The sequence below is a fragment of the Aythya fuligula genome, chromosome 7 (assembly GCF_009819795.1).
Source record: "Aythya fuligula isolate bAytFul2 chromosome 7, bAytFul2.pri, whole genome shotgun sequence".
In the NCBI taxonomy this organism is placed as follows: Eukaryota; Metazoa; Chordata; class Aves; order Anseriformes; family Anatidae; genus Aythya; species Aythya fuligula.
In genome coordinates, this window is record NC_045565.1 from 21,909,830 (window position 1) to 21,936,479 (window position 26,650).

Consider the following 26,650-nt stretch of genomic DNA (forward strand, 5'->3'; position numbering starts at 1 on the left):
CTGTGCTACATAAAGCCATTTTTAATATTTTTTCCCTGCTCTAGTTATTTTTATGTCTTTGACATGTAATAAAATAATCATATAACTGAACTGGAAGAAGTGATAACTGGATAACCACTTTTTTTTTTAAAAAAAAAAAAAAAAAGAAAAAAACATATGCTAAAACCTAATCAAAAGCCCCCAAAGGGCACATTCAGAGGAATACAGCCAGTTCTAATTCTGCCAAGCTTGGTATGTGTCGTATATATCCTTATCAGTGTTGCCAACTCATGGTTTTATTGCAAGTCTCATTATATGCTGGGTTAAAGACTTGAGTTCTTAAGTCATGTGCAAATGTGAGAATTACTGTTTAAAAAAAAAAATCACAACTACAGATGAGATTAATAACTCAGCTGCACCACAGAGGTCTCCAAAAGATTATTATATGTATTTTTTTTACATCTCATTTTCAATGAGAATACATTTGTATTCTCATAGCTGGAGGAGGTGGAATGTGAGCTTTGTGCTAGTCATACATTAAGAGACTTTTTATAAGCCTGCTCTTGTTGTGGATTTTTTTTTTTTTTTTTTAAATCTTGAGAGAATCAAAGTATTGCAACATTATAGCAGCTATCTTATATCTGACATTTAACAATGGCACCTCTGACCTTCCCAGCTTCAGCTGCATTTAGTTCTTGTTATTTTTCCCTTATCTGTCCTTCCCCTCTTACTCTCTGGGAAGGACACACAGAGAAATACTGATGAACAGCAAAATTCATGTCTGGGCAACTATGGAACACTTTTTTTGGCCTTAGATTACAAACTTAAGATATTTTTTGTTGTTTCTGCCATCTGCTTTTCTCTGGGACATTTGCACTGGACCCACTGCAACATTATTAACTACACTTAGCTTTCTACTTCACAGTAGTAATTTATCTCATTATAAATCAACAACACCCCCATCCCACCCCCAAACCAAACCAACCAACCAAAACCAAGACCACCAAAAGCCTTCGCAGCCTCTAAGCAATTCCTGTGAGCTGGTCCTGGCTGAAACAAACAAGTTTTTGGCAGACAGATCTCTAAACACAGTGATCTTTTTACATACGCACTGTGTTGACAAGAAAAGCATGCTTAGGTAAAATTGAAGATTCAAGTAGTTGAAAGATGGTCATTTTAAGGGAAAATGTGCTTTCGTGCTCATGTGGAAGTAAGTATACAAACCATGTGACTGTGACTCACTGTGCATTGCAGAGTGATTGCTAGAGTGAAAGAAGATATGAGGGGTGGTAGGTGAATGATGGGCGACCAGTCTCAAGAATCTCTGATATATATGGTGATACAATCCCAGCCTGCTCAGGACTTGTGGAAAGAAGCAGAGCTGTGATAAAGAGGCCACAAAGGTGGGCTAAGGGTACTGCTGGGTAACTGAGAGGGAGAGGTGGTGGCTGTTGCTCCTGTAAGTGCCTCCCCACCTCCTCTGCCCAGATTAGGGGCTGCCCCACAGGCACTAAGAGCATCAGCCTGCCTGGCTTCCCAAAGCTCCAGTATAGCCAAACCAGGCAGAGCCCTTCTGCTTCTCCCACCAGCCTATTGACTGCTTCGCAGATACCTAGAAGTAGCTCTTGTTAAAATCCTGTTTTTTCTTTTCCTTGAACTGAGCCATCACGGTCACTCTAAGAACAGTTTTTAGAAGAATTTATAAGTGCCTTTTATGGGCGAGAGCTGTATTTCTAGAATTTAATATAGTCTTCATGGAAACACTGTAGATACTGTGTACTAATTAACTTCTAGAAGTACTCAGTACTTTTGTAGCCAGTGACCCACGTGAAGAAAGACATCTGAATGAGAAAATCACATCCAAATGGAAGTTCAATGCAAATGAGCTATTGCATTAAGAAGAAGTAGTGAGCTAAATAGTTAATTGGTTTGAATAGATGTTTGACTGGAAACTGAATATGGTATTCATCTGACAAGGATGCAGAATTACTGGAATTTCTTTCTATGTATAAAAACACATGAATATTTTATAATACTCCTATGCACGTGACATCAATATTTATGCTGGTTAGTGCTTCTTACTGGAATAAGGATGTTGTTAGGTAATGGTGGATTTTGTTTTATGTGACTGAAAAACAGGAGGATTTAACATTTTAATGGCAATTCTAAGTGTTATGTCTGACCATTTAGTTCAAGGTGGAGCTCAAATTAAAAGTCAATTGCAGCAGGTAGCCTAACTAGTGGCTAGATGAGAAAGGCACACACCCAAACAACAAGTTTTGCTCAATCCCAAGAATATACAACAAAACAGTGTTTCACCCAAATACTGATTTTCAGTGCTATGAAACAGCCTCCCTTTGGAGGCCAGTTCTGCAGCCACTTCACAAAACTCTTAATAATTCTGATGTCACAGTTTGGACTGAACTTCTTTACATACACTAAAGTACATCCTTCCAGAATAATATGGTCCCATGACTACTAGCATAATGTTACAACACTTTAATCTGAATTTCCACAAAGAGAGAAAACTAGGAGTTGTATTGCAAACTTACTTTTTGAATTTGTTTATTATCCCACTTTCATTTTTCTTGATGTCGTGAACCATCTTTTGAAGCTTCCTGCAAGATATTAAACAAAATCAGCCTTAAAATTACCATGTGGTTGAACACCCATTTACATGAATTAAGAAAAACACGGGCAATATATACAGTTCTTTTCTTTCCAGTAATATTTTGCACATCAAAAACTGTTTCATGAATGTTTGATAAGTACTTCAGTTGCTAAAATAAATTCTGTAAAGTTTCCATCCCTTCTTAAGGGAGCTCTTTGGCATGATTTTTGTTATCCTTCTCCTTAAAACAATTCAGCGCAGTTTAAATGATCAGTTTAAGAGCAACTGCATCATGAAAGAACATCAACTAACAGGTTAGGATATTTCAATGTTTGCATATTGTTCAGAACTGACATACTCTCTAATTTCTGATTTACACAAGTCATTTCTTACATGGGCAGTGTCCCATAGTGTTTGAAGTTATAACAGGAGAGGGGAAAACGATACATTGCTGGGCTTAGGCCATCTGAAAAAACGTTACAGTATCTGTGACTGAGCTGTAAAAACTGATGATCTCAGGACTCCAGGAGTTACATGGACCGATATCTAGAATCAAAGATTGTTTTTAACTCATCAACTGCACTGACCTCATTAAAAAATTATTTGTAACCAAGGCAATTTAAATTAATATATAATTTTTTTTTTTTTTTTTTTTTTTCAGCCAGCAGGTACAAGTTTATAATGTGAAAGCTTATAGTGAAACATGTTAGAGCTCTCATCTTCCTAGAAGCTCTTATAGAAAGCATACATGTTTCTAGTTTCTTTACACAGTACATTCTTCCAGTTCACCTAAATTAAAGTATCTTTTCTTAGACCCAAGCCGAAGATTTTAATTCAATCAACAAAGAAGCAATGATTTTTTCAAAAAGGACTTTTTATAAATTCTGCCTTGCACTCTTCATTATAAGTTGTCTATGCTATTCTATGTTTCAGTCTTTCCTACCTCATCTTTGATGCAAGATCAGGCTACCAACAGAATCTTGGAAGCTTTGCTTACAAAGACAAGTAAAAACATCAAAGCTTTCTTGCCCTTTTTTAAGGCTTTCTTTAAACTAGAAGCCTTAATATGCAAAAGCTTTGGTAACACGTAGAGCTTCGCTATCTTCCATCTTCATCATCGGCAGTTGGAGCTCTCTCTTAAAAATTAAAATAAATTTTTCAAAGGAAATTGGAATTAAATGTGAAGGTCACGGGTCATATCTGATACGTAAAGGGTATTGCTAGAGCCTCAATCTTTGCACAACTTTACTTAAAAAGCCATTCAACCTATTTTTTTTTTTTTTTTTAAGATTCTCAACTAATCAAAAAAAATCATGAGAATAACTGACAAGCAAATCACAAGCATATCTTTTAACTTTTGCTCAAAGCTCATACTATTAATTTATATATATATATAAAATTACTTATAGATGTGAGACATAGATGCCCAGAAAAATATTTAGAGCTTTCTTGCAATAATACACTATACCTGTGAGAAAAAGTCTGCATTATTATCTGAACTAACCAAATTAATTAAATATGCAAATCTGGGGGTGAAGATCTTAGAAGATCTTCTGGATTTGTGTGTCTTTCTCCCCCCCCCCCCCCCCCCCCCCAATCAATTCAGCTTCTGTTCATGTTTGAAATATCACAGATAGCCACCTTCTGCAGTTGACTTTCAGTTTTGTGCCTCAGCTGGGGCCTGGCAGAGCTTACAAATGAAAAGTAACAAAAAGCATGGAAAGAGAATAGAGAGAGGAGATTTAAATGTTTTAGTTCTAGTTTGTGAAAAGTGGTTCTTTCTAAGTGTTTGTATCATTTTCAAAAAATGCTTGGCAGCCTTTAATTAAAAAAGCATATAAGAATCAGTTATTTTTCCTCCAGTATTTATTGTTTGTTAGAAATAGGGCCCAAACCAAAAATTTAAGTCTAAATTGAGATCCGAATGTTGCTTATTACTCATCTCTGACATTCATATATATCATTACAATGGTAAAATTATGGCTATACTTTGAAAAAAAAGTTTCATTTTTCACGTGAATGATTTTATGTCGTACTGTCACCTTGGTTCTGAAAAAAATAAACCAACAAAAAAATAAAACCCACCCCAAAAGTTGTAACTACAAGTTCCCAGAACATTTTGTTTTTAATTTTATCATATTTAGATGGATTAGACTATCACTAGTGTCACATGTGCAGTGAATAAATTTTAAATAACATTTTAATACATATTCCTATTTTTAAGAAGAGGCATTTATATTGAAGACAGTTGCTGGTCCTGCTACTGGCACAATCAGATGGTTTTCTGCATGCAGGTGAAACCAGAACATTTCTAACTTCGCATAATCAAATTCCTGAAGCCATTTTATTTTGTAACTAAAAAGTGTGATAAATTAGGGAGTATCTAACACACATTCATGATTTTTTTTCCCACTTGAAGTCACATACATGTAGCTCTCACATGAGTTGCTATAATACCTAGTTTGTTGCCACTGGACAACTTAACTTGCATCAAGCCTGTGAACGTAAGCAATGCACTAAAATAGTGGTGAGTGTAGAAAGTCATCAGGCATGGATGATCTCCAGCTCAAGTGGAATCCCCTTTGACCAATGAAGTTGAACAAGCTGCAAAAACCAGTCTGGTCAGTTTGCGAACAAAGGCTGAGATTTCTTGAGATGAAAGCTGATATAATGCTACCATGTGAAAGTTTTACAGAGCCATCTGTCTGACTGGTGATTTTAGAGGGACAGTAGAAAATATGAAAGGCAAAGCAAAGTTATTGAAGAAGAGTCTTAGGGGTCACTGACCCAAGCCTGAAAGTCATTCCAGAGCAATAAGGAAAGTGAAGCACAGAAGGGCATTCATACACCTGTGTTGCCTCTATCTACATATCGACTTGGCCTCAAACACTTTGCCTGTGTCTCATATACTTTTCTTTACATAAGAAAATTTCTTCCGTAAAAAGTTCTTGCCACAGTACACCTCATTAGAACAACAGCCTTAAGAGTATCCAGGACATGGAGTCTACCATGGCCTGATGTAGACAGTCCTTGCCTTAAGTACATAACTACAAATCTTCACAACACTTCTGAATCAGGATCTTGTTAACAACTAGTGATTATTCTCCAGTTGTTCTCTTGGGATGAACAGGTACTTCAACGTTTCATTCAAGGCCCTCAGCCAGCTAAGACTGTAAATTAAAATAAGCAGCAAATCTTGCATTGTAGTTAAAGATAATTAAGAGATTAAAGTTAAGAGCTGTTTCTTAACTACATGCACCAAGTCTTCATTCAACTTCAGTTGATTTTTTTTTTTTTTTTTAAATGTAAAATTGGACTTGCAGATAGAGGTGTAGCCTATGTCACTGTTGATCTTTGAAAAACAGTTTTCGGAAATAGATACCTATTTTGAGATCCAAGTCAATTATGACTGGGTGAGACCCTTTGATCAGGAACTCCTTGCACACACTAGCTTTTCAAAGTTCTGCAGTTATTGCTGATAGTAAGCATGCAGATGAGAAACTGGGAAGTCTTGGCTCTAAGTGCTTCTAAAAAGTTTTATGTTTCTAAGAAATATATTAGAAATTCTACCTGTCAGAGGGAATAACAAATAAGATTGTTCAATGAGTCCTTCAACTCTAACTTCTCTCCACTTAAAGTTGTATTTTACAATTTCACAGTGGAGGGCAGCCAAACAGTTCAGTATATAGATCAGGCCTGTTAGAGGTGCTAACTCCCTCCTGACTGAATCATTGTCCTGACTGACTATTGTAGCTACTGGATAGAGCCTCTCAAATTTTAGTTTTTCTCCTTTCAACAGCTCTGTGCTCACTTGGGTTGTTAGGATACTGAAGGCAGATTTATTATTTTTTTTAATCTTCATTGTTGGAGCCCAACAAGGAGCATTAGTAGTTGGTAGAAAGGTGTCAAGTGAAACAGGTATTTATGAAGTAGTTAGCAGACAGCAATTATTTACTTGTACCAGAAATAGATTTTTCTACTGGCTGAAAAAAAAAAGTATACACAAAATTGTATGGAAATAAATCTGGCCTATTCTCTTGTTCTGGTTTGAGCCTTGTGAATATAGCTGAAGTGTTACGTCAGGGGTGAAGCTGCTCTGGCCTGGGCCTATCTGTGATGTCTTTGTGCTCTCCTATGGGTAGAAACTCCATGGCTTTATGGGTTCAGAGAAGTCCACCAACATCGTACTTTATACTTGCTCTACACTTTTGATATAGGCAAATTCCCATATTCTAGAAAGGCAGTCACCGATCAGCGCAATATTTAAATGAAAGATTGAAGATTAAACTCAGGTTTCTTGATTCTGAATTCCCTACTTAGTAAAACACAAAGTGCTAAATGCATTTTTTTCCCACCTCACTAAAGTAATGCAAGCACTGAAAAAAAGATTTTAGTAGACATCAGTCCATCTTGGAGATAAGATATGGAAAGAATGAGTCCAGTATAATAAAAAGTATGTCTGGGAGTATGTCCTTAAAAGGACATTTTCCTTTTAAGTCTTGGAATAAACCTTTCTAGAAGATGACACTTTTAGTCCTCTCTTGCCTATTTTTCTTATCTTATCAAATTTGACCTCTAGCAATTCAGGATTATCTGATGTTGTGAAAAATGAGTCACTAGTTGTGATACATATGTAAAGAAAGCCAGAAAGGCTTACCACTGCAAATACAATACATCCAGAAAGAAGGATTTGCTGTGTCACAAAACACCTACCTGTGTTCAAGGACTGCCTTGAGCTCAGAGCTGCCTTGAGATAAAATAAAATGAAACAAAACCACCCTCTCTTTGATCTGATCACAGCTCAGCACATGAGGAATGTATGCGAAGTGAAGGGCAATGGATAGGCCTGGCTTATGACACATCTATGTACTTGGAAATCAGATGGAAGCTTTTGACGCTCTTGCATATAAGTTATCCCACAAAAGCTTTCCAAGCTTAAAATAATAGAAGAAAGTATAAATAACCCAAAGAACAATGAGATGTGAGATGTGATATAGAGCCCATCGACATGAGAAAGAGGAATTTGTCTTGATTTCAGACAGATCCACATTATCAGTAACTCTCCCACCAGTTTGATGAATTTGAGAGATTTTAACTACTAGCATTTTAAACATCTTCACGTTTCTGCACATATACATGTACATACTTTATTTAGAAAGACCATGAAGATCATCTACACCTCCAGAAATCTCTTTAGTGAGCCCTTTGCTTGTGCACAGAGCTTTTGTAACCCTAACCAAGATGTGTGCCACCCTACAGTATCCGGGAGACATTTAAGCAGGCTCAAGTCTGCCTTTTGTTTTCCCATTCATTTCAACGATGTGTGCTCAGGAAAAGATAAAGACACTGGGATTTTGTCAGACTTCTCCCAGAGAGACCTGAGGGGAGAGGGTAGGCAGTTCAGAGCATTAATGATCTCCCCATGCTCCTGGGAACCGAGAGTAAGCTTCATCTTTGTGTGCAGTGAATCCGGTACTTTGAACCTCCAGCATGCACACACCGTCAGTAATTTGTACACTTTGCTTTGTTTTGTGGTGAGGGAAGGCACATAGCAAAGGACACTGCTCTGCTGTATGAAAACACCACAGAGCCTCCTGGGTAGGAAGAGAGGGCACTGCTGCTTTAGTGCATCTGGCTGTAAGCACAAACATGTGCACTTGAAATTGGGAGTGGTGCTGATGATGATTCTGGAAACAGGGCTGACTGCAGTGTCAGTAGGGAGTGGCAGCTAAACAAAAACCAGTTTTAAATGGTTCACAGGAAGTCTTCTATATTATGAGCATACTTCTGTTTATCTGGAGGACTAGAATTATACCTTCTTAAATTCTTGGCACTTCCAAGGCTGTCTGAATTATCAAGTTGTGCCTCTTGAGAAATCCCTATCTGCACTCTGGGAAAAGTTCCTTTACTTGAAAAGGGGCAGAATTTTGAACAGAATGTATTCAGACAGAAGATCTGTAGGGGAAGCTTTAGGCACTATCAATACATTCAATATTAATTGACCTGCATATTCTTTCTCTTCCTAAACTCAGATTTTTAATGGATAAAGTTGAACTGGCTTCAAAATAATTATATATATATAATTTATATATATATATTAAATAATATATATTATTTAATATATATTAATATATATATCAATAATATTATATATATATATAAATCAGTCAGGTTGCACTCTGGGTTAAGTTCTTACACCATTTTGGGTAAGGCTGTTTCTCACTGACAATGCACTCTGTAGTTCTGTGTCTAGAAAGCCTCTTTTTTGAAGATAAACTACCTCCAGTTACTTCAACCAAGAAAGATTCATTTTGGATGTACCCCTCATCTTTGCTGTGAGAAAAGCTGCGTAACAGATCAAGTAAAGCAAAAAAAAAAAAAAAAAAATTCTTCTTTTCCAGGCAAATTCAAATGCTTAGCATTAGAAATGTGGAAGAATGGGATTTAGTAGGTACAAGCTTAAAGAAAACAACAACAAAAATTCCCAACAAAACCCCTTGCTTTAACATTTTAAGCTTTGGCTAAGAAGTTTTACAGAAAGGATCCACAAAAAATAAAATAGAAAGCTTAGAAGAATATAATGGAATTTGGAGAACAAAAGCTAAGTTATTACAAGATGAAAACCAAAAAAATAAAGAACAACAAAAAAAGGAAAAAAAATACTATACCTACCCTTGTTATTAAAAAAAAAAAAAAAAAAAAAAAAAGAAAGTGGGAAACTTGAGAACAGCACACCCAGCCCCAACCTTTACTGTTCCCCACAGCTCAGTTATTCCACCATGGTCTGCCCAGCTGCTCTTTATTTTGTGTTTCCACTAGCTTTTAGTTTTATAAACAGGCATGCAGGTGACAAAATTAAGAAAGAAAGTTATTGTTTCTGAACAAAAGGGGAAGACTCCTGCTTGCTGGGGGGAAAACTTGCTCACCTAGAAGCGCATTTGCGGAAGTACCACTTGAGATTTTGACAGCTTGAAGCTCTTATCTTGCACGATATATTCTCAAACTACATACAGTAGTAGGCTTCCAGCAACGTCTGATTGCTGGCATGGTCTTTGTGAAAGCTCACTGAGATCTGTAATCTGAGTGAGAGTTTTGTAAGATGTAGTTTCATATTACTTGCTAGTTTTGTTCATCTAAACCAACCCAATTAATTGCATAAAACAATTCTCCCCTTTCACCTCCCTTCTGGTAGCTCAGTCAAAAGCAAAACGAGAATCCCAAGTACAAAAAGCATCTATTTCAGCTCTTTAGGCCTCCTTCAGGTACTTCAGATGTCCACATGCACACACCACAATGCTACCTGGAACAGCGGGAGAGCAATTTCCTTGCAAGGAAATGCAGACTGGCATCAGCTGGCTGGGTGGCAGCTGGTGTTTTCCACGGCTGGTGTGTGTATACAACGTATGCAGACATAGCTGAATTCTTGAGGTGCAGTCAGATAAACTGCTTCAGTTGCTGCTGGTCTGGGATAGGGTGCTGTTGCCACATATGCACTCTGGGAGCTTGTCATTACCCAACCCCTGCAATGCCTCTCATGGTGGGAGAAGAGGCATTTTGGAGCTGGAGGTGGTAACCTTAGACACCAAGACATAAACTCTAGGCAAAGAGTCTTTGATCTTTATCTGTAAAGTTATCTCAAAGCTCTGAAGAAAGGTTGAAAGAGGCATGTTCATGAAGAGAAGTCAATTATAGACACCTATCTGAGAGGATGCATGAACAACAAATAGTCTTCTGCTGTGTTCATGAGAGGCACATTAGGAAATGACTATAAATATTTTAGTTTTGTCAAGATATATATATATATATATATTTTAAGTTTGAAGAATGAGCAGAATAGGATGTTATTCAATCATGCACTATTTTGTCTAAAAGCAAAAAACATAATTACAGCAGGTGTGTGTTTACATGGTACACACAGAGGCACAGAAAAGCTTAATATTGATTATACTTTTCTTCTTCACATGCCCTCTAGGTAATCTTCTCAAAGAGTCTGTCAAACTCACTTTTACTAGCTACCAACACAGATGGAGTAAGTGAAAATACATAACATGTAAAGGCATAAACATCTCTGACACAAATTAGTCCTAACATGAAATTAAATAGTATAATTAGTTTCAGGTGACTAGGAATTCTGCACCATGAAAGAATCTTATAGTCACTTAGCAAGGAATCCTGATTCTTGACCTCTATAGGCATATGCAGATTTTTCCACAGGGCTAAGACAACGGAAGCCTTACCAATGGGACTGACTTTGGTACAACTGCTCCCTCCTTTTAGGTCAAGGCTGAGCCTTGTTCTGACTATGTGTGGACAGTGTATTAATACTGAAGGGTTTGTGTGTTTAAATTGTACAGTATTTGTTGCAATTGTTTTTTTTTTTTTTTTTTTTTTTTTTTTTAAACACCCCTTTTTACTTTAGCAGAGAAGAGTTCTGGCTCTTGTTATTTCTACTACTTGTGTGGACTTCCCAGATGTTTACGCATATCAGAAAGCAGTGATGGCCAGGCACTTTGGACTGCTGCCTTTTAAATTACAGATATTTAATAAAAAACTGAAGGCATTTCAGTTTTTTTCTTCCATCTTATCCTGTTTGCTCTCCCCTTTATCCCAACTGGATAATGGCGATACTATAAACAGGACAGAGAATAATCAGCTATTACAATATGCTAAGTGAATATTGCACATCACTTCCTGACACAAAATGTTGAGAGATTTTCTGTTCTGTAACTGACCTGCTCTGTGTCTTTTTGGTTAACTGATCTCTTTTATGCACCAGTTGTCTGGATACAACCTGATGCATTTAAAACAAACAAACAAAACAGAAGCTATATTCAACAAGGCTTCCTTCCTTTACTCTTCTGAAAGGCTTGCGAGCAGCAGATGGGATCTAAAGGCATTAGCTTACTCTAACATACTGGTCCAGTTAAAATAAAAGAATCTCTGTCTCTTCATGAAGGACTTGTTCCCTATAGCTTGACAGGTAAGAGAGAACAAGGACAGAAATTGTAGGAGTAATATGTTTTTTATATTTTACCAAACAGAGGAAGTACAAAGTCATTGCAGGGAAGTGAATAAAGACAGGACATGGTAAGGGCGCTGAAAATTACCATCTGGCAGCAGTAACATTACCTTTAGTCATGATTTTACATATGTTTTAGAAAGGTTGGATAACATTTCTGTCATTCCTGCAGTCATGTAGATTGAAAATGTGATTTGGTCACATGAAGGAAAGCAAATGAAAAAGAAAAAAAGAGTTAATTGAACATGGAAACACAGAGGCCAAATTTTGATTTGGTTTTGAAACAGAGAAAATTCCTTTGTTCTCACTCCTCTTCCACAAATTTCAAATCTCCCATTTTAGTTCTGGTCACCTATTGAAGAACGTCAAAAAAATCTCTTTCAAGTTATGTAATGGGCATGACTAAGATTTAACCAAATATTTAAGCAAATGTCTAAATTCAACCACCTTAACGTTAGGTACGTACTTAAATTTTGTGTTGAGGTCTTACTAACGTGTGCACAACAGCACTGACATGAGATCGATAAATTTACTTCATGATCCGAGTGTAGTCTTCATCAGTGTCTTTGTGCCATTTAAGATTGCTACTAAAATAAACTTTCTAATTTAGTGATTTCAATCCAGAAAGTTCAGAGACTGAAAGAATAAAACATGTTGTTTTTCCAAGGTGCTCAAGAGTTTGAAGGCAAGGTGCTTTGTGTGCACTGGAGAGAGAAAAGGGAGGAGGTTTTTCTAAACAGCCTTTTAATTCTTCTCCTTAAACCAAAAGTGCATTTATATACATAATGGACTGCATTTGTTCTACCAAATAGTGCTCTGACAACCAAATAAAACAGAGCAGAGCTTCTAGATATGGCATTAAATATTAAACACTCCCATTAGCCTACTCCTAGAGACAAAAATAAGCCCAGGTATTTTAATGCTCCCTTATATTCACAAGTGACTAAGATTGGTTCCAACAAAATAGCTTTTATGTAAATATACACTAGATATGCTGAGTAGATATAAGAAATTAAAATTCACTACTTTTAGAATCTTTTGTGAAAGCTTTGTTGCTTTTTATAGAGATTTCCAGCCACAGAAGCATTGTATCCCCAGACGGGCACAGATAGGTGACACACATAGGGAACAAAGAGAGAAGTTGTGGATGCCCCATCATCAGTTCATGGATCTATCCATTCTGTTTATTTTGAAGTTATCCATTTTTATTACAAGTTTGGAGAGGTATTCCAGTCCCTACAATTATATGGCCACTTTAGTGGAGCCTACATAGGCTGCCATTTGAAATAGGAATTCTGCTCTTCTCTGCCCTCCTCGTTTTGACCTCAGTGTTTACCCAGGTATGATGAATTAGGGAACTTAAACTAAGAAACTAACTTGTTTTTAATTTTGCCAAGTTTTGTATCAGCAAGATCGGATTTGGATCATCATATGGCCATGGGAACCCTAGGGCCTGTGTGAAGGTGGAGATGAGGTGCAGGGCAAGCAGGAGAATTGGGAGGGTGGAAGAAAGGGACTTTCTTTTGGCAGCAGCTCAAACAGGCTGAATTAAATTGGCCACGTAACTGCACTTGCAGTAGCACTTAGCTGCTTCTGCACTTCTTGCACAGTTGCTGGTGTCTGTATTTTAAGACATGAAGGAATCATTTAGCCTTATAGTCCTGGCCACTTGTATGCATGGGCACTTCGCCCAGTTACCCCTGCACTAAGCTTCATAAATGTTCACTTTTTCATATTATTGACTGAGGATGCATTATTTTAATGCTTTCCAAAGTACTTATTATGTAGCATATTATATCTGTCGAGATCATAAGCCCGTAGCATTGCACGCATGGCTTCACTTATATCAGGGAAATCTACTTGTCCAAAATATATGCACTGACAGATGAAGAATAAAGATACTAACAGAATTTTGAGGCTTCTTTTACCCCTCAGTCGTTTAGTTTATTTTGTGAAAACCATACTTATTCGCATCATACATATAGCCCTTTCACAGTCTACTGAAAATCTAAGATGGTTCCTAAAGACAAATGAGAAAATCCTATCACTCTCAGCCACATTATCTATCAGTTTTCCAGTTCTCATCGGCTGAGATAAAGAACCAATAATACTTGCTTTCTGAAGCAGATGTTGCTTATCTATCATATTGTAATGTACTTTACTATGCTTAGATATAAAGGAAGCTAGAGAAAACTAAAATCAGTCTACTAATGCAGTGATCATTTTAACCACATAAAGTGTATACGAGAAAACTATCTAATGATGAGGGACTTATAAGTCATCTGCAGATAGCTCAAGTCAAGTGCAGATAGCTAGACTAGATAGATAGACAGACTTTTAATTGATTTGTGCATTTTCCTATGAAAAAAGTAGTTTTGAGGCATTTCCATTAGATACATCAGAGTGGGTCACAAGTTTTCCTCATTGCAGCATGCACACAGTAATCTGCTACAGTTTAATCCCGAACTATAATGGTCGACCAAACTGAGAGGAAATATTTACATCTTTTAAATGTCAAAAATTTCAGCGCAGTTAACATAACATTGAGTGTTAGGGTAAAATGATCTGAACTCCACAAGGCATCATTTTTTTTTTTTTTTTTTTTTCAGTTTCTGTTCTGCAAATAATTGAAATCTTATATTTTTTCCTCTGTTTGTTCAAAATGCTGGAATTGCTTGCAGTGTTGAAGCTCCAGCTATCTCTCACCCTTTAAACAGAAAGCAAAAGCAATGGGATTCTTACAGTATTCAGTATTTTGAAATGTTTCAGTTATACCTTGTCTGACCTGTTACAAACATAAATATGGTTAGTGGGGATTTTTGATTGGCTTAAATGGTTTTCCAAAACTAAATTCACCAAGCAGAACTAAGACTCGATTCCATTACTCTTCACTAACTTTTAAACTGTTGACTTTCAAGAGGTTTGCTTGACTACTGGACAGCACTGAAAAAAAGAATAAAATAGCAAGTAGGCCAAAGAGATATTTTCATAGGACCATAGAATAGTTCCAAGGGGGAAAAAGGAGCTACTAAAAATCATGCTCATTTTCAAATAAAGAGGTACTTATAGCAATTTCAATCAATGTGGGAACACCCTTTCCTCATCTTGTTAATGTTGTTTTCCATATGCCATATGGAAATAAGCCATACGTGTTGATTTTTTTTTCCTAAAATTTTAATTATCGTATTTTTCTTTCAAAAGAAAACGATCTATCAAATTATAATGGACTGTGCAGTATGTAGGTTTTGAATGATTCTGTAACATGCAAAACTATTTTGTTCTTGGATCAGCATATCACTGGGTAACAGAAATGTCCTATAATTTAGTATCTAGCTCTCTACAGAGCTATATGGGGTGTAGTTTTAAAATAGAGGTGAAAAAGGATATACGAAGTTTGCTGAAACATTTTTATTTCTTCTATGGCCAAGGAAATTAATTTATTGGGTTTTGTTTGGTATTGGGCATATGCTTTTTCGACAAGAAAAAGACCACAAACAGTGAATCTTTAGATCAATCTACATTACTAAGTTTTGCTGAATAACTGACAGTCAAAGGCCTGAGATGGCATAACTTATTATTATTATTATTTTTTTTTTTATAGTTGTTCTGGCAAACGCTGCTATTGTGGACAATTATTTGGCAGGGCTACAATGTCACTGGAAGACCTAATTTTATTTGGAAGAATGTGCCTGTTTGGCAGTGCTGTCATAAGCTACACCAGTGACTGAACAATTTTACCTACATAGAAGGAAACTAAAGGTGATATATATGCATAACTGATCTTGTGAACAGTTTTGGTGCAAACCTAGACTCTATTCTTATGTTGCTACCTACATTAAACAAGAGCTCTTCAGAATGGTTTCAATATTACACAGCATCATTTTGTCCATATTGCTCTATTTTCATATACAACATATGTGGATGACAATTACACTAACACAGTTTGCTATAAACAGCATTGTAGGCAGGAAAATTCTATCTAAGTATGTATTGAATTTTTGGGTTTAAAAACAGTACAGCAGGATTCAGATTTTTTTTTCCCCTCCCCTAACAGTTTTCATTAGAAGCTTTATATATGACGATTTATGTTTTTTAATAAACAAACAAAGAGGGCAGCTTGGCAGACTGACAAAGATTGCTCCATGCAGAACAACATAGCCAGAAAGAAGGACAATAATGGAAAAAAAAGAAAAAAAAAAGGAACAAATTTGAAAGGGATTGTTCATATGAAATGCTTGCGCAGACAGGAAGAAATGAGGAAAAAAATATAGATGGGGGTGGAGACTATGCTATGTTGAAGCAAGGGCAGAGAGAGAAACAGCAGGAGAATTTGACAGGGGAAGTTGCACTGGGAGTGAAAGAATGGATTTTCTCAGTGGTATTTAGAGAAGCTTGCACTCTGTATCTCATTCCATTCCAAAGTCCAGAGGTGAGACAGATTCATGAACTGTTTAACTGAAAGCAAGAGGAAATAGAGATTACTCAGCTTCATCATTTAATCAAAACTTCATCTTTTGTAGGGCAAACTGGACCTAACAATCACACAAAGAATTTGTGTTTGTACTTAGCAGCACAGCAAATGTAGCTGGTGAGCTTGCTTCTCCCCATTCCTGTGCATTTCAACTTCAGAGGTTGCATGCAGTCAGCACTGTGACTTCACATATAGCTTGGCCAAAACGTGCGTGTGCCACAAAGTAGACTGCCATGACTGTGTGCAGTAGCAAGTTTTCAGGGGAAACTGGAAGCTGAGAAAGAAGGCTGCTGGAGGTAGCAGTGGGTGGTGAAGGCCATTTCTGGCTGAGGGCCTAAGGGTAAAGGCAGCTAGGGCTCATGCTAGAAAGAGAACAGAGCAGGTAAGAGCAGAAGTGACTCGTGGAGATGAAATAGTGATGAGAAACTAGAAGAGGTCAGACCGGAAACATCTCAATGTGGAACAGCTGAACTCCTGATTCAGGCTCTTAGACTACTAAGCAGTATGTAACTAACCCTGTACACTTGCGTAAGTTTTCCTTTGAAGCGTATACAACTAAAAGAGGGGAAATACGTTAATGTTGGTTGTGAACTCTGGTGCCCAACTCTGTCACGGGGAGACTGCTTTGAAACTCCAGTTTCTTTCCTTGGTTAATTTTTACTCTGATTCTGACATAAACTACATTAACTTAAGGAAAAAAAAGGAGATTAAGTTTTTATTTGCTCCTATTCACTATTAAGAAGAATTAATTAGAATTTCTGTAATAAAAACATTTTCTTACAGTGCAGAACTGATGTTCAGATATTCCCAATTTATTCTCTCAAAAAGGAAATACTCCCTTTGATAAAACATGCTATATTGTAAACCGATGTCTTCTATGTCTAACATCATTTTGCTCCCAAATGAGTTCATTTTCTGCTTATACCCTTTCAAGAGGAAACTACACCAAAAAAATCTTGTAGTAAAGAAGAGACCAAGTAGTTAAGAGCCAAGCTATCTCTATCCATAGAAAAATAGCAAAGACCATAAATACCTTCAAATTTGATAGACAACTAACAGACATTTAGGCCTCAAGGAAACTTCTCTTGATTTTTAATAGAATTAGGACTTAAACCCTCCTGTTTAGCAGGGGATGTTAAAACAAAAGGATTGTGTTTGCATTGCAAATAAGCTGACACATATCCTACCCGAGAAAAAAAAAGTCAGTTGTGTGTGTCCCCCCTCCCCCCCCCGTCCCACCCCCCAGCTTGTTTTTCATTTGCCAGTTATGGGGAGACAGTGATTTTAGGTTTGGGGTGGAGTTTTTTTGGGTGGGACAGGAAGAAACTGCTGCAATTTAATGAAGTTATTTCAAGTGAACAGGAAACTTTACTCTTGGAAAAGTGATCTTTTTGAAAACTGGAAGGTGTTAGCTATTTGACCTTCAGCAAGTGAAAGCATATGGTACGCTTCTGCTTCATGCCATGGTTTGTCACTGCAGTGGGGATGGTAATGATGCCTTTGAAAATGGCATTGTGATACACAGCTGAAGGCAGCTGTGCGCAAAGGGGCATTATTAAGGTTTGTGGTCATAATAAAAAAATGCAGCAAGTCTGAAGAGATGTTATAACAGAGTCATATATAGTAGCTACAAATTATTTACAGAGCAGGAATCATAGGTGCATAGTCTAAGGAAGCTGAACCACAAAAGAGCCTGCAAGTTTGATGCTATATTGTTTGACTTGCTAATTTCATGTTACCTTTGCCAACTACCATCCCTGATTATGAGTGCATCTATTTATGTATACATTTGTCTGAAGCATAAAATTATTTTCCGAAATCAAGGCATACTAGATACTGCTATGTCAGCATAGCATTGCTCATGTATTTCACTCCACACTTTAGAAAATCATTCAAACTACCAAATTCTTTGCATGCACTACATAAATTAATCTCATGATAAACAACGAACCCTGGAACTTCATGTTTTCCTGACTATATAAAAGCGATTAGAATAAACAGTGTATTCTGAGGAAATATTTCTATAATACTGCACATACCTTATAACAAACACTATATTAAAACAATAATGGAATTCCATGAAGTTCCAGCATTCCATCAAACTGATATTTAAGTTAATTGAGTGACTTAACTTCAACTGCAAACAACGCTCATACTGCAACATGGTAGTTAGAGACACATAAGAATGCTTACACTTCTTATTGTTGCAATAAATGTATTGAATATGTCAAGAATTCAGATCTAATGTAAAGCTTGCTAATTCAATGAAAGGCTGCATCTGTTCGATTCAAGTATGCCCATGGAGATGAGATTACTGAAGCCACATAATACCTACTTTTTCAGGTCTACACTGAAAAAAAATAAATCAAAAGTTCTATTCTCAAACACTGACTCAGCAGCAGTACTACTTTAATTTTTGCTGCTACAAAGCAGAAATTTTAAGAAAGCTGTCTTTAGAAAAGTATGTGAACTGTAATTACATCAATTGAACCTATCCTTTGTAGAAAAGTTCTCTGCATTTACATCTTGGCATACGGAGGAAGGCAGATTTTTAACATTCATGTAACATTTGGTGGAAATTTTGAGCCACACATGTATCTTCTTTGTAGGTAGGAGGCTATATTAGGAAGTCAAAGGCAAAATCAACAAGTCGCAGAGTGAAAGCAGGCACATGGCCATTTCAAAGAAGGACGCAATGGCTGCCACCATGTTAAACTGATCTCTTCCTATATTTGCACATCTCTTCTAAGTTTGCACTATGAACACAATCTCAAACAAACTTGTGCCATAAGTTATTAAAATCCTCACGTTGTAGTACGATCACTGTAACCACATATCCAAGTCTCTGTCTAATGAGGTATTTAAACATGTTTAAACTAAAGCATGCATGCATTTCCACTGCACGTAGTGAAAACAATCATGTTTGAGAAATATGTGCTGCTTGCACAACTAAGGTGAATTGGCAATGAGAAGGACAGAAAAAGTAGCTTTTAATACTTCAAGATAATACAGGAAAGCGGAGCTACTTCCCCTTCTTCCTTATTTTACAATTTAAAAGCTCAGGTCAAGACAGAGTGTCAGCCCATGTAAAGATAGATGCAGAAGGGATGCAATGGCTGTCTTTCTGGTTTAAGGCTTTTGAATTGGTACACAAAGAAGCTGTGGACTATTATAATCCTCACGTGTAGGACCTTCTCTATATATTTGGAAGTAATCTTGTTTTTAGCCCTGTTTTAAGCATTTGCTAGAGGTGTAGAGTAGAGGGTACAACTTTATCACAGAAAATAATATTTTATTGCTTTAGGTACAAGTAACTATCTTGATGGCATCAAGTTTTCCATCACATCACTTAGCTTATTATCTTGAGATAGCTAAATGCAACCAGCATTAAGGCCTGACACTATTTAAACCATTTGAAGTGATAAACTGCAGACAGTGAGAAAACTAGCTGTCTTCTTCCTGGTCCATTGAACCATCAAGAAATGGTCAAGCTGTACAGTGCAGCCTGCCAGGTTGAGGACTATAATGGTCATCGCACCTCTACAAGTACACCCCAATATTTCAGCAGTACGGAGAGGGTGGAAATTCTGTTCCATCAAGACTAGCTTTACAAGGGAATATTTTAATTTGCATGAAGGCTTCTGGAGAGAGGGGGAGACACTTGTAAATGGTTTATGAATTAGTATGAAATGCTTAAATATGAGTAATTTTAGGAAAAAAAACGCATGTTTTCCAGTATTGCTTTATAGAAAAAGAAAAGGAAGAAGAAGAAAAGATGTTCCTATTTTAACCTTCATCTGAAACAGGACTTCTTTTAATTACTCAGGAAAAAAAAGGCATTGTGAAAGAGCCCTGAGGTACCCGCTCCACCAGCGCACAAGTCCAGCCACACTAAAAATACTTCAATAATGGTCAGCTTCTGCTTTTTTTTTTTTCTCTCTCTCTCAAACCATGTGTTTAAAGTTGTCCTCTTTCATTTAGGAGCATTTTCCGCTTTCCAGTTCCCTGTCTTCTACCCGTTCTTTCGAAGACTGGGAAATACCACAGGAACTTAACTGAGAAAGCCAGTTTATGACACTCCAATTAAACCATTAAGCCATTAATCCATTTTTTCCCTAATTTGCATATGGCTCACACACCTTAGCGAGTCCAAGCCTGTTTTCTTAAACCTTTGCAAACAAACTTTTAAACCCTTTTCCCCTACTTTGCCGGCGAAGCAGCCACCACGTTATCCTCCACAGACCCGTCTTGCACTTCCCCGCACGGCCGCGGCGAGGACCTGGTGTAACCCCACGGCCTCTGCCCGTGCCCCTGTATTCCCCCCCGTGTCCCTGTAACCCCCACGTCCCTATAACTCCCCAATGTCTCCCCTCCAGTGCAGGATGCAGCTCCCCACGACCCCGCCGCGCTCCTCGCCCGCAGGTGCCCGGCAGCCCCGCTCCGCCCCACGCGTGGCGGGGTCTGCGGGGGTCCCAGCCCGTACCTGAGCTTCTCTCCGGCCGGCACGGCCAGCTTGTTCAGCTTCTCCATGCTCCGCGCTGCGCCACCACCCGCCGGGACCCCCGGCTCAGCCGCCCCTGGCACCGCCACTCGGCACCTGCTGGCGCCGCCGCTTCCTCCTGCCGGGAGGGGAAAGGGCACGGCACAGCACGGCCACGCTGCCTGCCAGCACCCCGCTCCGTGCTCGGGGGAAACTTCCCTGCTAGGGGAGCCTTGGCAGCTGGGCGCTGCAGGCTCTCTCTCCCTGTCCCACCCGCAGGCGCAGGCAGAGGAGGGACCCGGTGCTCCCGGCCCGCCCCCGGTCCGGCCCGGCCCAGCCCGGCCCGCACAGGTGGCCGCGGCAGCTCCGGGTAATGCCTCTGGAAACGGGACGCGGCTCCCCCGCGCCTCCCCGCAGCCCCCTCCGTGTGTCCTGGGGGAGCGGCCGGGGAGGAAGGTGGCCTCGCAGTGCCGACAGCCGGCTTTGACAGTGGGTGAGATCTCGATGAGCTCCAGTGGGCCGTGGAGGGGCCAGGGAAGCAGGCTGCAGCTGGGTGCTCAGCCCTGGGCTGGCCCCAGGGCTTGGCAGGAATGCAGGGACCGCCGGAGATGCTGGGCTCCCTTCTCTGCTCCCCACATCTCTCCCTGTGATGGCGTGCCGGATGCTGGCATGCTGCCACGGGGACTTTTCCCTTCCCGAAGGGGCTGCAGCAAAACTAGAGATCACCCAGTTGTCCCTATCCTTTTGAATATCACCGTCGGGAAAGAGACGTTTCTTCACCTGCCTTCCTAAACAGCACACCCTCCATCAGCACAGGGTGAGGTTGTTCCCACCCCAGATGTAGGTAGCTGGTCTGTGTTTAATGGCTCTGATACCTTCAGCCCAAGCTTGGTCTTTTTTTCCTCTTTAAAGGTCAACTTATAAGTAACAATGTAAGCAGGTATTCATGCTTGGGCTTTATCCTGTAGTTCTGGTACACTTTTTTTTTTTTTTTTAAATTTCTATGCCTTGTATAGTGTTGCCACTCTCTTCTTTCTGTATCTTTGGCCTCTCTGTGGCTTAATCTACAAGCTAAGTCTGGTCTAGGTAAGAAACCTTTCTCTTCTTTCTCTTCTTTCATCTGCATCATGTTAATAAGTTTTGGTAAGTACTGTATATTTTGAGGACACCATAAGTTATTTATTGGGGAGATTCTTATGACACTTAAGGCAGGTTTTCATGTGGATATGTTAAATCCCTAGATTGTACTGACTATATTTCTTTTGTGAAAATTTAGTGGTAAAACATGCTTTCCTGGTTAGTGCGGGTGACAATGGGGAAACAGCCTGCCACAAGATTTATGTCTTTGCTAACAGTATTGCTCTGATCTTGGCATGGATAATGTCTTTGATCTCTCAGCCTTTAACCCAGGAATCAGTGGATATTTACACACAGTATTTCTCAAGGGAGGGCCCTTAGTGAACAAATTACCCTTTTGGGGTGTCTTATAAAGTTGGGGTATTTCATAAAGGCTTTAAATAATAACAGTCAAGTTGAATTTTATTTACTACACGTCTCTGGAATTCCACCCTGCATTATATCTGATTATGAACTGGACACTTTTCCAAGTTTACTCACAAAGTTATTTTTGAAATTAAGGTTGCACTCTGGCAATGTGAAGAAGCAGTGCAAATCAATTGCAGTGTCACTTTACCTTTTGCTTATATAATCTTCCTGCTATATCTTAACATGTATCAGGATACAGGCTTGCTTGTTAGGCCCTTAGACAACAGCTGGTTCTTACCTGACTCACAGAAATCCCAAACTATTTCCGTTTGAGATCTTTGGTGGCAGCCTGTCATTCACACGCTGCCCAGGTTTTGCCTTGTTTCTTCATGACTCATCAGTTTATGGGTTTAGTTTTAATGCTCTACAGTGCCTGGTGAGCCAGAGAGCTTTCACTCTTGTCCTTACAGCACTGCTCCCTTGAAGGAACTGATGCTGATGCCCCATTCCCAGGGCAGTCCCGAGGTCCATCCCTCAGCCTTCATCTCTTATCCCAGTGTCCATGTAGCCATGCAGTGAAATGGACTGGGAAAGAAGTCCTCTACAAATGATCTGGCAAAAAGTAACAAAAAAGGTGGTATTAGCTGCATGCGCTTCTGAATATGGTTTTGTGCATAGGTGTTTGTGAGGGTGCAGCAAAGGGTAGGAGGAATAGGGTGTGTGGCTGTTTAAACTGGTATGGCTGCCAAGAAGTTACTCCTAAGAATATCCCTATTGCACAAGACTTGTTCATGAGATTTTGTGGTATCTGCCACAGGGCCTGTCCATGGATCAGTATCTCAGCCAGGTTGTTTCTTTCCATGCATAAACATGGCCCAACACACATCTCTGCTTCACTTTAATATCTACAAACTGCTTACAGAAAAACAAAACCAAAAAACAACCCTTTTCCTGCTGCTCCACAAGGGCTTGGCCCTCTGAATGTTTATGGAGGGCACATCTTCTTTTACTTTATAATCACTACTACCATGATGCACTGACACTTTCCAGGGGAGAAGAGTCCTGCCCTAGAATTAGCAGAAGTCTCTAGTACCAGGTGATGTAGCCTAGGCTGGCTCCCTGCTCCTGCAGTACATGGGCAAAGAATAAATTAGACTGTTCCTCCCCAGAAAGTGCATATAGTACCCTCTAGTCATCTCAAACCCAAGGCACCTGAGAGAGAGCAGTTTCTCCTGGCCACCTTGGAATATGCTTTTCCTGGGAAACCAATGGAGGGTCAAGTGCAAGTTAAGCCCTGAAATTAAGAGAAGGAAGCCACACTCCCCCATATGTCAAAGAAATTTTTTCTAGTTACAGTGAAATTCCTCCTTTTCCCCAGTTTAAATGTATTCATGTGTCAAGAACCTTTGGATCTAAACTGAAGCCTCACCAGGAAATGGCTAGAGCCTGCTTAGCTGTTTCTGGTCTGCCTACAAATCAACCTATCTGGCCATCTATTGTTGTGCTCTGAAAGCATATCAGGGCAGAACAAGATAGGACAGCCACTCGAGAGACCAAAAAAAAAAAAAAAAAAAAAAAAAGAACACACCCAAACCTCTCCAAACAGCTGTAGGCCTCTTTTGCCCAGCAGGTGGTTTCAGAGTCCGAATTTTGAGCTCATATTTGGACTGACCCTGTCTGTGGTCAAGACGGTTTCTGTATAGTCCTTACAGAAACACTGTTTACTGCCAGCAAGGAGGAACACACTGGGAAGGGGTGGTTCCTCCCTCCCTCCAGGGTTACTTGTTGCCCCCAAATAGTGAGGCAGGACTTCACTAGCCTCAGCTCCAGGAAATGACCTTCCTGCTTCTTCAGGAACCCTGGGAGGGCCTGGAGGCAGCAGCAGATTGGAGCCACGCAGTGAGCATAAAGTCATGCTATTTTTGTTGCTGTAACCCCAGCAACTGTCCATCTCTGACCTCGTGTTCATTTGCAGAATGCCAAAGAGGAACTAGCATTTGCTTTACCACGTGGATGTCATTTTGGCCATAACAGGGGTTGACATGAAACCCCCTTCCCCAGGCATGGGTGCTGGCAGAGGGGTGGTTGTTCTGAGGGATGCCTGTGCTACTACTGTGCTCCCTGGCACATCTGGGGCCAATGGAGACAGTTGGGAGGCACAGCCGTCAACTTGCAAGTGCTGCTGGCCATTGAGATGTGGCCTGGCAGCCTGGACCAGCCTGTGCTGCCCAGCAGAAGTAAGGGGCAGGTCCCAGGGGCATTGGGGTGACAGTAGTGTCTCAAGTGAATAGGTTTTGATATGAAGTTTTTTGCAGAAGTGTTCCTGCAGTAGTGGTCTTCTGGAGTTTTATTGTTCAAACTCTTCACCTAAAGGGCATTTAATGTTTTAAGAACCTGCATTGTCATGGACTCTGCCATTTTTTTTTTGTGATTAGGTAGATAGTGGTACTTTCCTTTTCCTGTGTATGACTACAGATTGACTGGGCAAGTTCCTTGCACCATTACTCAACATAGGTAATGCAGAATTTGCCAGTAAATTCCCTTGGCAGGATGGTTCAGAGAATATGGATACTTTTTTACTTTTTTTTTTTTTTTTTTTTTTTAATTTTTGATGCTCAAAATGCCTTTTAAATTTCTGGAAAGATCTTCTTAATGCCTGGAAGGACAATCTAAATGCCACTGACTGTTGCAACATCATTTCCTCATCACTGTAAATGTTGTGGCTTAGTTTGGGTTTGTTTCTCTCATGCTCTCCCAATATGACTGTATTTCTCCTCTTATGCCCATAAATAAAAAGATTTAAAAAAACAACATCTCTATCTTGCATATTCAGAAACTAAAATGATTTTTTAACCTCTTCTGCTATTTTCTTCTCTTTATTTCTCCTGGTTCATTCCTTGTGCATGCTGCCTCACTTTGATGGCACACTCTGGTTTCTATTTAAGACCTATTTTCTATTTAAGATGAGGTAATCAGGACATGGTCAAACCCAGACTTGGTGCAACAGACTGAAACTGTGAGTATTGTACCTTCATTTGGTCAAAATTTGTTGTAAATTGACAGATATTTCCTGTTTACTCCAGGCTCCAGTTCCCTATACCCTATTGTACCTTGAGTACCTCAGGTAGTATGTCCAGTTTTGCAAGACATAAGAAGAGTGTCTGAGGTCACTTGGTGTGTTCAGCCCAGAGCAGAGGTGACTGAGGGGAGGTCTCATGGTGGCTTGCAGCTTCCTCATGAGGAGAGTGGAGGGGCAGGCGCTGAGCTCTGCTCCCTGAGGACAGCGACAGGACCCGAGGGAATGGCATGGAGCTGCATTGTGTGAGGCTAAGGTTGGATATCAGGAAAAAGTTCTTCACTGAGAGGGTGGTTGGGAACTGGTACAGGCTTCCCAGTGAAGTGGCCATGGCACCGAGCCTATTAGAGTTCAAGAAATGTTTGGACAACTCCCCCAGGAGTTGGGCCTGATGATTCTTGTGGGATTCCTCTTTCCAACTCAGGATATTTTGTGATTCTATGATTGTTAAGATCATCTGTGGTTTAAGATTTGTCTGAAGCATTTGAGTCCTTGGCAAGTGGTGTTCCTAGATCATAACAAGTACCTCCCTACAGTGGTAACTGTTATGGAGAAACTGTTAGGCAAAAGCCAGAGTTTGAGTACTATTGCTGACAACAGTGGTAGTTTTTCTTGACTGAAAGTTTCTGTCTGTCTCTTTCAATGACTTTTTTTTCTGATTTCCACTGAAATTAATGCTGTCTACTTCAATTCCTGCCGGTATGTAGTTTGTATGATGATTTGGGTTTTGTCAGGGATTCCTGCTGAAGCTACTGATATCACTAGTAGTCACATTACAATTAAATATTTTATAAAATATCAGCTCTACATATAATCTTTTAGGTTATAAACTTCCTTTTAGGAATACCTTTCATGATGTTATCTTCATGTGGATTACAGATCATGACTATGTTTAGCCTAGGGAATCTAGGAATCTGTTTGAGTTCCTGATCTGGGTTGGCAGCTGAAGCTGTGAAGCTGTGAAGCTGAACATGATGGGGTGTTGCTCAGATGCAAGAGCATCTTCCCATAGCCTTGTCTGCATGACAAGAAAGCCTAGGAATATGTCCCAGACAGGAGCTGTGGCACACATGACAGGTGGGCAATCAGGCTGTGTGAAAAGTCCAAGCCAGTATATTGATACAGCTTTGCCTGGAAGCTGCCATTTTTAAATATCTAAGGTTTCACATAGTTAAAATAACGAGCTGAGCCTTATAAATTATGTCATGTAGCATAAAAAATGAGCATTAAGAAGGTGAATAAAAAGAACTGCAAATAGATTAATTTTAGACATCCATTTGAAGGAAATCTTCTTTATATTTATTTTTATTTTTAATGCTTTGAGGAGCCAGTGCTGCATCAAAGAATCTCAACGAGCTATGCATGACTATTTCAAGAGGAAGCTATTTTTTACAGGTTACATTAATGCTTACAGACACAGTCTAGTGCCTTCAATGTATATAAAACAGCTGAGAAACATGATTTGATGTAAGCAATCAGTTTGATAATGAGGTTTCAATTTTATCTGTAACATGACCATATAAGACTCA

General features: G+C 39.2%; 1 protein-coding gene across 4 annotated transcripts in view; it reads right to left on the reverse strand.

Annotated features, from left to right (window-relative positions):
* Nucleotides 1–20,687, reverse strand: part of BLNK (B cell linker) — a 49,725-nt gene extending 29,038 nt beyond the window's left edge. For 2 of the 4 annotated variants that reach the window (XM_032190910.1, XM_032190907.1), the window contains exons 1-2: nt 20,564–20,687; nt 2,532–2,597 (exon numbers count right to left, since the gene is read on the reverse strand). In XM_032190910.1, the coding sequence (XP_032046801.1) occupies nt 2,532–2,597; nt 20,564–20,610 (113 nt within the window). In that variant the 5' untranslated portion in view covers nt 20,611–20,687. The remainder of the gene's footprint in view (nt 1–2,531; nt 2,598–20,563) is intronic. The other 2 variants (XM_032190911.1, XM_032190909.1) reach the window with 1 other exon arrangement.
* Nucleotides 20,688–26,650: the final 5,963 nt, after the last annotated feature.